This window comes from Pteronotus mesoamericanus, unplaced genomic scaffold (assembly GCF_021234165.1).
Source record: "Pteronotus mesoamericanus isolate MK-2021 breed Mesoamerican mustached bat unplaced genomic scaffold, CSHL_Meso_final contig_20, whole genome shotgun sequence".
NCBI classification, from domain to species: domain Eukaryota; kingdom Metazoa; phylum Chordata; class Mammalia; order Chiroptera; family Mormoopidae; genus Pteronotus; species Pteronotus mesoamericanus.
This window is the reverse complement of record NW_026555085.1, coordinates 6491611-6506440: the sequence shown is the minus strand read 5'-3', so window position 1 is coordinate 6506440 and position 14830 is coordinate 6491611. Positions and strand designations below refer to the sequence as shown.

At 40.7% G+C, this 14830-nt stretch overlaps 1 protein-coding gene across 2 annotated transcripts in view; it reads left to right on the top strand.

Moving 5' to 3' along the window:
- PXT1 (peroxisomal testis enriched protein 1) overlaps nucleotides 1-14830 on the top strand; it is a 41221-nt gene that overhangs the window by 20951 nt on the left and 5440 nt on the right. Inside the window, exon 3 of one of the 2 annotated variants that reach the window (XM_054568723.1) lies at nucleotides 12541-12671. In XM_054568723.1, the coding sequence (XP_054424698.1) occupies nucleotides 12541-12671 (131 nt within the window). Of the gene's footprint in view, nucleotides 1-12540; nucleotides 12907-14830 lie in introns of those variants that run through there. The other variant, XM_054568722.1, reaches the window with a different exon arrangement.

Sequence of the window (14830 nt, the reverse complement as noted above, 5' to 3'; positions counted from 1 at the left end):
AGCGCCAGAAGCTAGGATAATCGGAGGCGCCCTGCAGTGTATTCCGGGTACCGAGTTTCCCTGCCTCCCACATCCTTGGGAGGCTGGAAGGAGCGCCGCGCGCCGCGCGCCCGCCGCGGGAGACTGCCTCTGGCCGCACGCGCTCCCCATTATCCACAACAAGCCCACGTGACTTCTACCGCCCAGCGCCCGGGGGAGCGCGCGTTTTCCCCGCTGGGAACCGACCGGGGGCTGCACGGCGTGGCGCGGGGCTGTGCGGGGTGCCTCAGTGGACCTGAGGAAAGTTCTCCTGCAAGCGACCTTAAAAAGTGGGGGGGAAAAAAGCCCAAATACTGCCTAAAATAAAACTCTTGGGACACAGATTATCGAGAACGTCGTTTATCCCCCCCGCCAACGGCTTTGGCCCTGGGCTGCGACACAGACTGAAAATGGAAATTGCTAGCCATTGTTAGCTGGGAAGTGGCTTGCTGAAGCCAAAATGCATCTCTTTCTTTGGGAAAGTCTACACGTATGAACAATTCTGGGGAAAAAGAAAACAGAATTTTTGTATGGGGAACTAAAGCCAATTTTTCTTAGAAAAGTTGAGTGGTGGGTGGGTGGGTAGAATCTTGGAAAGTCCAGAGAAACCATCCTGATTTGTCATTTAAGGGAAATTAGAAACTCTTGGGAAAACGGAAATGAGTAAAAACAAAAAGAGATCTTGCCCGCCTCTAAAAATGTAATAATTATTGATAGGAAAGGGAAGTTAAAAAAATCTATATATTTCAATATATTTATATATGTATTTGTGTATAACTACCATAAATATAATATATTATTGTAGAAGTCAGAAGAGAGTCTAGTGATTCAGCTGCTTTCTTCCTTTAAGAGTGTTTGGATGCTTATTTTTCCTCTTTTAAGGCTTATGAACTCTCCCTCGCCTCCTCCAGGAAACAGCTTCCTTATTCTTACAGTGACATAGTATTTCATTGTGTGGACACACCATTGTTTATTTAAATAATTTCCTATTGATGTACATTTGGGTTGTTTCCCATCACTTAATATTGAAACCAATGCTACAACAAATAACCTTGATTTGTAAAATGTGGTAAATAGATAGGTTGACCCCTAGAGATGTACCAATTTATATTCTCACCACCAAATGTGAGAGTTTCTCCAGGCTTTTGATAAGGTTTTATACCAAGAGTTTAAAATATGTGGATGTGCCTTATTGTTGCTATTTTACAACTTTAAATGAAAGGAGAGCTGTCTTCAAGACAAACTAAAAGGCAGAGCTGTCCTTAAACTTAGAGAGTAGCCAACGCTTTCATCTAACCCTAACTCTCTTTGCTGTTTCATTCTCTCCACCCCCTTCTGCAACTGCATCTTTGCAATCACAATCAACAATATCTGTTGAGCACCATCTACATGTAGGGTGCTAAGCTATGTCCCAGAGTTATGAAATAGATACATGACCTCAAGTGTTTCATCATTTAGTTGGTCACACTGCACAAACTATAAATAGTTATTATGTTGAATTCCAGAATGCAAAACACACCTCCTGCTTTCAGCACTCTTAATTGCATTCCTTCCTCCACTGCTCCTCTTTAATCCCTCTTCCTAATGCAGATGATCTACTACACTTTGTATTTCCTAGGTGACAATGAGTTAATCAGTTAAACAGCTGCCAATCTCATCATGCAGTTGATTGGCACAGGCAGGGTTGCCCCTAAACTCTGCCTGAAGTAGGTGACATTTGTTTGGAGGGCCTCCCCACTTGGTTCCCTTTTCTTCCCTCTGGGGCCTTCTCTTCTGAGTGAGCTCTCAGCCCTTATTGGTGCCCTCACTTTTTCTTAGATAATTGTCAAATAACCATTGCTGCACTGTTAATTAATCATTAATGTGTTATTTCAAAATGGCTTGAGGTAAGGCTGCAATTTTCATTAAAGGGTCATATATTTCACTTACTAGTTAAGCAGCCTATTTAGGAGCTCACCCTTGGTTGTGGTGAATTAATGCATTGAGACCTTGTCCCTGCCTGCCCAATTCTATCTTCTCCCTCCTACTCTTTACTCCGGTTGCAGGGCCCTGGAGCTCTGGGGACTGTTGTCCTCAGAGCACTTAACTCTGAGACTCAGTTGGCAGCCCTGGCTCAGTGACATCTGGTGGTAGGAGAGGGGTGCTGTGGAGTGGGTTGCCCTCAGGCACTCTTCTCATTGTCTTCTCACAGTCAGCTTGCAACCTGGCTGCCCTCTTGTGAAAGGTGGTTTTTCCAAGTCTATCACCCTGCATAAGTGGCTGCCCTTCCCACTAGATTGCAATGGTTCTTGCTAGTTGTCCAAGGTATTTAAAAGTGTGTATTCAGGTAATGCTGCTTCTTTTTTATTGTATTAAAAAATTTTAATCAAAGCAACTTACATGTTTATAGAAGAGAAATCTAGTACCGGAGAGCTTATGGTGAAAAGAACCTAAAACAGTGCCTGAAATATAGAAGGCTGTCTATAAATATTTGTTGAATGAATGAACGAATAAATGCAAAGTTAGTGTTCAGCCTCTCCGTTTCACCTCTACCCTGTCCTGCTGCCCCATTCCCAGAAGGGGAACTCTTTCATTGGCAATGTTTTCTAGTTTTCTAGATCAGTGATTCTCAACCCTGGCTGCATGCTAGAAGCACCTAAGGAACTTAAAAAAACACAAAACAAAACCCAAAAAACCTATTTGTTGTTTTATCTCCAGACCAAGAAAATTCTTTTTCATTTATTTATTTTTTTAGGTCTCTAAACTGATAGTCATGTACTGACAGAGTTGGGAACAACTGCTTTATTTTCTTCTATCTCCACTTATTTATGCCATCCATTGATTCCTTGACATGACAGATGAGGTTTAGCTCGTATCACACCCTCTCTTTTCATGTTTGACGGTCAAATTATTATTTTAATACTTCTGTTTTTTGTCTTTGTAAACTTAAATAATTTAAATGCCTATTTTTTATTTCATATATTTTCGGCAATATCAGATAACTCAGCATTTTATAAGTTGGAGACACTAACTTCCTTGCCTTCTATTCACTCAGCCTTCCACAGCCTGCTGTTTGATTTATATATCTTTTTATTTTTCTGTGGCCAAAGTTGTTAATATTTACACTTAAAAAAACATTTATTTATTTATTTATCCTCACCCGAGGACATGCTTATTGATTTTAGAGAGACAGGAAGGGAGAGAGAGATAGAGAAACATCTACTGGTTTGGCAATCGGGGACAGAGCCCACCAACCAGGCACATGCCCTGATTGGGAATTGAACCTACGGCCCTTCAGTATGCGGGATGATTCCCAACCAGCTGAGCCACACTGGTTATTTATTGATTTTTGGGGGTGGGGGTGAGAGAAAGAAATATGGATTTGTTATTCCACCTAGTTATGCCTTCATTGGTTGATTCTTGTATGTGTCTTGATGGGGGGTTGAAGCTGCAACCTCAGCATATAGGTATGATGCTCTAATTAACTGAGCTACCTGGCCAGAGCAACATTTACATTTTTACCTGCAGCCTCAACCAACTCTTCCATACTTTGTCCATCAGTTGATTCTAAGGTTAAAAACCAATAACCCTGGTTTACATTATGGTATCTATGTAAATATTTTCTAACACCAAGTCCAGTAGTAGTAACTAAGACATATAATGTAGGGCTTTTTGTATACCAGGCATTTTATGGACATTATTGTTTAATATTCATTATAGTAGTAAATTCCCTTTTAACAACTGAGGAAACCAAGACACAAAGAAGCTAAATAACCTGACTAAGAAAAGAAAATCAGAAACTGGGAGCCAAGTCTTGAACCTCCCATGTGGGAAGATAGGATGCATTTGTCTTTTCTTTTGGTACAGGTTTAGGACCCTTGCCAGCTGGAAAGAGAATGCACATCAAGGTCAAATACATTTTCTCTCTCTCTTTTTTTTTTTTTTTGAGGGGATGATTGTTGTCATCAGCTCCTGTTGTATAACTCTGATCAGCTTTCTTTTTTTTCCATTTTTGTTAGTGACTAATTTCAACCACTTCAGCATCCCTCTCTGTCTCAGCAGATGCCCTCATTTTCTGCTCGATGTATGAAGTTGATAGCTTCATGGACAAGCACCTGAATCTTCTTTCCCTTTGCTCCAGAATTCCTTATGTGAGCATCACAACTTATCTCTTTCTATTCTGTCTCAAGGGAAGGGGGAGACGCCCTTCCTGTCAAAGCTCATCCTTCCAGGTGTTTTCATTCTTGTTCCTCGTAAACCTCTGAGACTTTGCCCCAACAATTTGACCTACACTATTGTCTACTTTCCATTATTCCTAATATCCCTCATCAAACTATGAACCTGCTCAAGACTCTCAACTTAGAAAATTCCTTCAACACACCTCCTCTTCTTGCTACTTACTGCCTTTCTCTCTCAGTCCTTCATCAGGATACCTCTTAGAAGAGGAGTCTATACTTCTGATGCTAAATCTAGTCTGGTAGCTCAAATTCACACCTTACTGTCCTGCAAACTTTCTTTTATCTTTACTGCATTCTCTTTTGTTATACTTCAATCCTGGGTGATACCAGCAATCTTTTCTAAAGGATCAATTTGTCAAAGATTTTGAGTCTTTCTGAAATTGATTAGTAGTTCTGCTAAGTTTAATCAAATTACTTTGAAATTGTTATTCTGATTAAGTATTGTTAGGAATTGAACATTCAACTGTAACATGCTTGATTGACTATGAGAGGGGCATGACCTTTGAGATGAAGCAACTACTGTTGATTTTGTATTTAAAATATTTAAATAATCAAATTGATTCCATTTAAAGCACTAGCGAATACCCTAAAGACCTCCTAAAAGAAGCCACTTTCCTCAACTAAAAGAAGAGGTTACATGACTCTGAGATGAAGCCTTGAGTTTTGTTCTTTTCTTTATTTTATTTTGTTTTATTTTATTTTATTTTTACTTGTCTCTGAGAAAGGGAGGCATTTGTTTTTTAATCTGGAAGAGGATGGTCCAGGACGTGGACAGGCCAAGACTTCTAGCACCCTCATCCTCATTTTTGTCCACCTGTTGTATTAGCATTCCAAAAATAAAAGGTTGTGCAAACTCTCTTAAATGCTCTGGGATTTAGAGGCAGTGGCTACCAGAAAGAAAGACTGTATGGCCCTGGCTAGGTAGCTCAGTTTTTTAGAGCATCACCCTGATACACCAAAGTTGCAGGCTCGATCCCTAGTCAGGGCACATACAAGGATCAACCAATGAATGCATAAATAAGTGGAACAACAAATTGATGTTTCTTTTTGTGTGTTTGTCTCTCTCTCTCCCTTTCTAATCAATTTTTTAAAAAAAAGACTATATGTACTGGAATGTACATGTAGTCTCTGAGAATAATTATCTCCCAATAATGATACAAGGATTTAAGCTGTGATTGCTTAAAATTATTCCTAGTCATATAGTTAAAGTACTGCAAAGTTTAACACAGAAGAATATCATTTTAGTAAAAACCATAAAACATTCCTTCTATTTAAACTTAAGCCACATTTTAATTTGCTTCACATATGGACCATAAACTTCCTGTATGACATTTTACTGTTTTCTGGACTTTCTCATTGCCTTTTCTCCCCTCCCCTGCATGTTTTGTAGTTTCCCCAAATTTTCAGCTGTGCTATCTCTTCTGTCAAATCTCCCTATCCGCTGGGGGCTTCCCATCTACAGCTGTTGTCTCGCTCCAGTCTAGTTACTCTTCTAGGTCTGTTGCACCATCATCATCCTGGGACTTGCCTTCATGTGGTTTGGATCCACTTTTTGCTAAGTCTTCTGTCTTTTTTCTTGGTTTATACTCTGTTGTTTACTCTTTTTTACTGGAATGTGCTTCCTCAAGAGACTTCCTAAGATATTGTGCGGGAGAAAAATCTCCCTCTCCCTGCATATCTGCAAATGCCTTTATTCACATCTTACATGTTATTGAGCGTTTAGGTAGGCATAGAATTCTATTCTGAAAATAGTTTTTTTTAGAAGGTATTAATTATTTTACTATCTTCTAGTATCCATCATTGATGGGAAGTCAGCCTCCCACTAATCTGTGTTGTTCTTTGGAGATTTTTAGCATCTCCTTATGCTTGGTGTTTTGAAATTTCAGTATGTTCTACAGGTGAATATTTCACTTCCCCATTTGTTGTCCTGAGATTTTGATGGGGCTTTTTCTTTCCTTTCTTTCTCCTTTCCTTCCTTCTTCCTCTTCCTCCTCCTCCCCACCCATCCCCTTTCCCACCTTTCGCCCTTCCCCTCCTCCCTTCTACTCTTCTTCTTCCTTTGTGCAGCTTTCTAATCTGAAGTTTGCTGTCCTTTAGCTCTGGGAAGCCGTCTTAGACAGTTTGTTCTGATAATTTCCTCTCTTTCTTTCTTCCTGGGATGCCCATTAGTCAGACACTGCTTTTTCCATATTGGTACTCTATATCATTGTCTTTCCGCTCATATTTTTCAACTTCTGATATTTTTTCTGAGTGATTTCCTTGACTTTAGTTTTTCAGAACATCAGTAGTATTTTTTTATCAGTAGTATTTTTAATTTTGGAAATTAGATTTCTTAAATTTCAAAGAATTTATTCTAAGATTATTCTTTTTCTCAGAGCATTCTCTCTTGTTTCATGGGTGTGATATTTTCTTAAATCTCTCTAAATATATACATTAGAATTTGCATACATTCTCTTCTGTTCCCTGTATTATGTCTGTTTTTTTTGGATTACTGTTTATTTGTTTATCTGCTATGTCTTATTCTGTGGTTCTTATCAATTGCCTGGTGATACTTTGTTATTCTAAAGAAATATGGACAGGGTAGCTGGCAGGGTGTGTGGCTGCTGTTGTGTGAGCAGGACTGACTGTTTTTCTGGGTGGTGCAATGGGTAACATTTATGAACTCTTTATCCACGTTCCAGGCTCTGTCCTGTACAGGTTAAATATACTAACTCAATCATCTCGACTACCCCTATATGAGGTCATCACTATGGTATTTCATTAAGTTTAATATTCATCAATATTAAACTATCGAAGGTGAAATAATACCTTACTATTCATATTTTACATTCAGTTGAAAACTTACTATTCAGTTGAAAACTGAAGCATAGAGAGATTAAATAACTTGCCCCAGGTTACATAGTTTTATTTGTGGTGGATTTTACATTTGAACTAAAGTGATGTGGCTTCAGAATTCGACCTCTGTGCCTAACTGCCTGTCCAGGGCTCCCTGGCGAGCAGGGACTCAAGTAGAGCACCTGGAGCACAGGGCGCTGTGAGCTCCCGGGCAGGCTTTGGGAGGTAAATTAGAGAGCTAGTTTCCTGGCCCCAGATTCCTCAAATACCAGAACAAACAGATTTGTAATCTGAGGCACCAGCATTCATAAAGAAGCTTTAGCTTCCTTCGTAAGATTTGTTCTCTTTCATTAGAGAAGAGTGGTCTGGGTTTTGTTGATTGATTCATCGATTGCCTGATACCTGTGCTGGGTGAAGCGGGCTGGGGTGTCAGGGGCACCAAGTGGTGCAGTCGATCCCCCCTCAGACCTCCCGTCAGTGGCGTGTCTGCCGCTCCCAGCCTCGGGGTCTTAGTGGGTAGATGGGCTTCTGGCCTCAGTGGGAGATTCTCTGCCTGGCTCATTTGTTCATGTCTTGTCTCATCTCCTTTCTGCCTTTCACAAACATATACAGATTTCTCATGTGCTGTTGACCTTGCTTTCCATTCTCTGCATTGTTGAGGTTTTACTCTTTTTTTATACTTTACTATTTGGTGGGGTTTTGGAGGGAATAGAAGAAAGGGAGAGGCCAATGCTTGTGCTTAGTGTTGAACCAGAAGTCTCTAGACCTTTACTTTTAGTGAACGCAATCAAGATTCTAAAAGGATGACCACCATGTGAGAAAATAAAACATTCACATTATAGCTGGCAATGGAAAAGCACTTATAAAACCTTAAGTGCATGTTTGCTAAAACGTTTCCCGTAAATGTAACTGAAGGGACAACTGGTCAACGTTAGGATTCTCAATGTACAGCAATATTTTTAAAAGTTCCAATGCATTGAGGAATTATTCTTACAAAAAGATTAAGTGTGAGATTATTTCCCAACTTCTTCACCAGGCCATTTAGATTATGGTTGGATTTTCAGAACTCTACACATTCATACAACTTTCCAGCATAAAGTGAGATACTTTTTTCCTTGGGATATTAAAAATTCAATGCTTGGAAAATAATACAGAGTTTTGCTTTTTTTTTAATTTCACTCATTTTAATGATCTTACCACATGACTTCTCACTTCAATATATTATCACTTTAGAACTTTGATTTAATGATTTCTTTCCTATTATCTTATAATATGGTGACATAGCTACCACATTTTGCCATGTATAATGTGCACTTTTTTGCTCAAATTTTTGAGGGAAAAATAGGATGCACATTATACATGGTTATAATGATTACATACCATGGATATACTAATGCCATGTGTAATGCCCAAAAATGTGGGTTCACATTGTACATGGCAAAATATGGCATTTTATTGTATAAATGTCTGCAGGACAGGTACACCAGCTCTGTAGCCAGCAAGTAATTCCATGTATAGGTTGAGTACAGCAGAGCTCAATCCATTTTGCATTCAACTTCTATTAGGAATGGATTAATAACCATAATAAAAAATACAAGACACTAGTATCAGGAACTTCATTTTTTTATAGACTTTATTTATTTATTTTTAAAAAGATTTTATTTATTTACTTTTAGAGAGAGGGAAAGGGCAGGAGAAAGAGAGGGAGAAAAATATCAATGTGTGGTTGCTTATAACATGCCCTCAACCGGGGACCTGGCCCACAACCCAGGCATGTGCCCTAACTGAGAATCGAACCTGCGACCATTTGGTTTGCAGGCCGGCCCTCAGTCCTCTGAGCAACACCAGCCAGGGTCTTATTTCATTTTAATTTTTTCAAGAGAGGGGAAAGGAGGGAGAAAAAGAGGGAGAGAAACATTGATGAGTGGGAGAAACATCAATCGGTTGCCTCTCTCATGTCTGCAACTGTAAACCTGGTCCGCAACCCAGGCATATGTCCTGACTGGGAATTCAACCTGCAGCCTTTCAGTTTGTAGGATGATGCCCAATCCACTGAGCCACAGCATTGAGGACAGAATTTAATTTTTTAATTTCACTTTCAGACTCTGCCCTGAAGTTGATTTATAGCTAGCACAATCTCCTACACAATTTATTGACATTGGAGAGTTCTGGACAAAGGGCATTAATGTAGCATTTATGGTTATTTGTTTGGTTGCAGGGAAGAGAAACCTATTCTAGTTAACTCTAGAAAACTGTGGTTTCTGGTTAGGATGCTTATGAAAAAGAACTGAACGTGGAGAGTTTAGGTTCTGAGGCTGCTGTGAGGAAGTTAGGAATTGTTTTCTTTCTTTCTTTTTTTTTTTTTTTGAGTCTTCCTGAGTGTCTGCTAGGTTCTCCTCTATCAGCCAGCTTCCCCTGCCGCACCTTTAACTGTTTCCTTCCCCTTCATAATTTTCACTTGCAAGTGACTTTGACTTATTCTGAGCCCAACATAATTCTATGGCATTCCTAGTCCCACTGTCAACTCTTCTCTCAGTTTCCCGAGTCTCATTGAACTGCGAGGAAGCTGGCCTTGAACAGAGAGGAAGGGATCCTGTTCCCTCTTGGCTCTAGGTTCTGAGTACCCGGTCAGCCAAAGGATTATTGGTTCTTGGGTCAGGTAACCATCTCTTATCCATTCAACTCTGGCCTGGGGTTGGGTGGGGCCATGTATGAAAGAACCTGATTACTTAGGCAACAGGTCAGGTTCTCCTGGAAAGTGGTATGGTTAAGTCAGACAATCACTGGCAACTTCAATGCAAGGATCCCAAGCTGTGTTTCAGGATTCTGGGGCAGCGGCGGCAGCAGCAGCAGCAGCAGCAGCAGCAGCAGCAGCGCGCGCACACACACACACACAGAGTTATATTCTTTATACTATAGTTAACCAAGTAACAATGTCCACTACTATTATACATTTTAGAAGAAAATTTTCAACAAGATTTGAAAGATGATTAGAAACACTATTTTTCCTGATTCCACTTTCATCTCTGACTATTCTTTCTCAGTCATTTTTGTGGGCGTTTGTTCCTTTGCCTACCTTGTTTCCAGTTGGTCTTATCCAGAGGTTCTGTCTTCAGCTAAACAAACTGAAATATCTCATCCACTTTCCTGCATTTTTATTAAGTGAACAAATGAACAAAGACTTTTCAATCTTTAATTTCTGACATCTGAGCTTCAAATATTATCCAGATGCCTGCTAAGATGTCCTACAGGTACCTTAAATTTATGAATGAACTCAAATTTTGTTTTTTCTCTTTCTACCCACCTCCTCTGCCTTCCATGCCTGCCCTTCCCTGACCCCTGTTCTCTGTACAGTCTGATGGTGCCATCACCCTTCCAGTCTGCAGGGCTGGAAAAGTAGGAGTTTCCCTTTCCCTCGCCTTTCTTGTCTAATCTATTACCAAATTCCAGAATATTCTGCTTCCTAACTATTTATAGAATCTGTCCTCACCATTCCACCCCTGTTAGTACAGCTTTAGTTCAGACCTGGGTTTATATCCTGCCTCTCAGACTCATTGACTTTTAACCTCTAGGCAAGGCACTCAACCATTTTATAAACCGCTGTCTTTCAACTTGGCTGCAAATGGGAACCACTTGGGGAGCTTTAGAAAAAAAAGTACTGATACTTGGTCCAACTCCCAGGAAAATAATTTCTTTGGAATGGAGTGAGACTTGTGCATTGGGAGTTTTAAAAGCATCCCTCCAAACCCCACCAGGGATTCTAAGGTGGAGCCAAGATTGAAAAGTACTCTCTACACCACAGCTCTCTCATCTGTAATATGGGGGGTAAAATGACCTCATGGGGATCATTGTGAGGGAGTACTCAGTGAAATAATGCATGTATGACCTGGCATGTGGTAAGCGTGTTAATTATTGGTAGGCAACTCCTTATCATCCCTCCTCAGGACTTCATAGTAGTTTCTAAATGCCTTCCCTGCCTGTCTTAACCATTCTCCACTCTGATCCCAGAAGGAAATAGCCAGAAAGCCAACCTGATCATATCATTTCCTTCTTAACATCCTTCACTGGGTCTCTTGCTCTATTGGATAACGCCCAGGACTCTTACTGTGCCTTCATGATTTTGCTCTTGCCTGCTCTATGAGCCTTCCTATTACTCCCTGCTTTTCGACAATAGCACCACTCCGAGTTTGTACACAAAACCTCTCTTTCACCTCATGTCTTTGCTCATGTGAACCTTCTGCCTGGATGTTCTATTTGCCACCCCCTCCCAGCTGGCTCTGGCCCCATCTCAGTCTTCCTCTCCTGGCTAATTCTTATTTATCCTTCATCCTTCAAGACTGAATTGCAACATCACCTCCACTGGGATGCCTCCCCTGACCTCTGTGCAGGCCCTGCCCTTACTATAACATGTTGAACTGTAGTTTGTCTCTCTCTTCTACTAGCTTCTTTGAAGACAAGTCTTCTTTTCTCAGCACAAAACCTGAAAAACCGAAGTCCTCAAATTTTATTGGAGCAAAATAGGTTCAAAGCAAAACTTGCTGTATTTATGAAGCCATCTATGTGTCTACTTTAGCCCGAACTTATTTCCTTCTCTGAATTCCTAATGCACTTGGGAATTATTTCATCTCTAACCAGTGTGCTGTGAGCAACTTGACAGAAACCTTGTCTTTTTATTTTTTATAAGTTCCCCAGAGCACCCAGCACAGTAGTTTACTTACAGAGTTGCTTAAAAGTACACACTGGTTGCTGGAAGCAAATAGCATTTGGAAGAACTCACTTAAGAATAGTGGGTTAAAAAAATAGAAAAATCTATTTTAAAAAGCTGCAGAGATCCAGACCTATCCCACACAATGACTACTAATCACATTTGGTTTTTGAGCACTTGAAATGCTGCCAGTGCAATTAAAGAGCAAAACTTTAAGTCTTATTTACTTTTAATTAACTTTAAAAACTGATGCTTGGTTTAATTGTTGGAAAGCTTTCAGATATGTTTTGAACAACTTGAACATATGAATGTACTTTTTAAAATATGAACTTTGTGAAATCTAAATACAGATCAAGGTTTTCCAATGAAAAGTTATCTTCTGAATTGAGATGTGTCATAAGACTAACTTAACATTAGATTTTGAAGACTTAGTTATAATAAAAGGAATAAAAACCATATCATTTATAATTTTATGTTGATTTTATGTTGCAATGATAATACTTGGGATATGTTGGCATAAGTAAAATGTATTACTAATTAATTTTATCTGATTTTACTACTAGAATATTAAAAATTAGTACATAGCTTGAATTATATTTCTGTTGAACAGAACTGATCTATTCCAAAGAAAGGCTTTGTTTTTTGATAATCATTATGATGATGGGTTTTCATCTCATATCTAAGACAGATTGTAGTAACTAGTGGTGAGTAGCTTCACAGATAGGTGATGGAGTATCTCTCTTGAACTCTTTTCTCTTAACGCAGATCACAACTCTCCTTCTCAGCCCAAGGAAAACAGTATCAGCCAGAACCATCACCAGGAGGAGATAATCCACAAGTTGGCCATGCAGCTGAAAAACATTGGAGACAGCATTGACCATAGGATGGTTCGAGAGGTGAGACCTCTGTTTCTCCAGCAAGGGCCTGGCAGGCAGGAGGAAGAGCAGACAGAACAATGGCTGCCAAGTGGCTGGGATGCCCAGGAATTAGCAGAGCACATGGATTAATAATGTCTGGATTACCAAACATTAGCTCTGAAAATTGTGAACCTGACTCAAGGTCACTATTTGACCTCACACTTGCCTCTCAAACTGCGGTCCATGTGCACGGAGCCTCAGCATCACATAGCAGCTGGTCAGATGTGCAGAATGCCTGCCCACAACACTGGAATCACAATCTATTGTACTTTTGTACACACACCCCAGAGGATTTGAGTGCACATTAAAGTGTGAGAGACTTTGCTCCACACCTATAAGCTGGGATGCCTATTAGAATTATCTGTGGAATTTTAAGAATTACAGATGCCTGGGCCCCACCTTGAGAGATTCTGATTTAATTGGCATGAGGTGTGGTCTGGGCATCAGACATTTTAAAAGCTCCCTGGGTGGACTGAATGCTCAGTTAAGGAGGACAGCCTGTGCCTTAGATTGTAGTAATCCTCCAGAACCGACCCAGAGGTATGACTTAAGCCCACTCCCATCGATCTCTTAGTTTCTCCTGATTATGATAAGAGATAACAAGGGAAACAGGAAAGAATAATGCTTACTGCTTGAAATGTTAGGGGTGATGAAATCCGCAGCCAACTTAAGTTTCCTCAGCAACCTGTAGTTGGCAGCAGAGAGAGAAGGGTCACGTGTGGCTCGGTTACGGGAGGGGTGGCTGCCCCTCTGCCTACCTTCTTGACTGTAAATTTGCCTGTCCTCTGATGACTTCTTGCTCATCACTGCTGCAGCCACCATGCTGGCTTCAGGGAGAGCCTTGTGTTCTTTCACGTTCTGGTCCAAATGTGGACAATAGGCATCCTTTCTCTGAAATAAAACATTCCCTGAGACAAAATATGAATGGCAGGTCCCAACAACACTACTAAAAGCAAGAAGGAAACAAAGATGAAATAAATACACAGTCAAATAAAACATTCCATAGAACAATTTTATTGAAACAATACTTATTAAACACCTGCTCTACGCCAGGCTCAGTTCCAGGCATTGGTGCTGGAGCAGAGAGCAGGGTGGACGATGAGGCTACTCTTGCAGATGTCAAAGTCGAGGAGGGAGACAGACAACACAGCGGACGGACTGATAAACAGTCTGGTCAGGCAGGATGCCGACTCAAAGCAGGTGTTAGAAGCTACTGAGTGCTGGAGATGGATTTTAGAGGGGTAACCAGAGAGGGTGATATCTCTTGAGCAGACATTGGAACTGAGGGAGCAAGGCATGGGAATTCGAGGGGGGGACGTGTCCCAGACAGAGGGAACAGTGGGCACAAAACCCTTGTTACAGGACCAGGCTCAAGGAACAACGAGGAGGCCAGAGTGGCTGGAGTGAGGTAAGGTCTGGGAGTTGGCCTTCGTCTTAGAGGCGGTGGTAGGTGTTTGGGTTTTATGCTAAATGTAAGGAAACTTCTGGAGCAGGAGAGTGTCAGAAGCTGATTTACATTTAGGGTGGAGACTGGTGTGGTGCAGAGAATAGGCTGTATGCGGGGGCTGGAGACGCAGAGGAGAACCTCCCAAAGGCTGAGACCAGCCATAGCAGTGGAGGTGGTAAGAAATGACCAGGTTCAGGATGAATTTTAAAAGTAGCGCCTGCAGGATCGGCTAATGAATTGGATGTATGGAGTGAAAGAAAAAGAGTAAATTACCTCAGTGGTTTTGGCTTGAGCATCTGAATGGGTGGTAGTGTTATTTACTGAGATGGGGAAAAGTGAAGGACAGATTTGGAGGGAAATACAGAGTTCCGTTGAGTCTGAAGTTCCTATTAGACACAGATTGAGACGTTGTGAGGTTGAGTTGTAAGAACCAAACTGGAGTTAGAGGAGACACTGAAGCTTGAGATAAGGATTTGGATTATACAGTATTGCTTTCCCTCGGGGCTCACAGGATCGATAATGACCTTGCTCCCTGCCCAACTCTATTTGGAGGATAAGCTAAAGCTATGTTATAATAGCTAGTGCTTACTGAGGGCTTGCTGTTTGCTAGAGGCCATGCTAAGGGGTTCACTTGCATTGTTTTTATTTAATTACAACCACCAATGAAGCTGGGACTATTACTATTCTCACA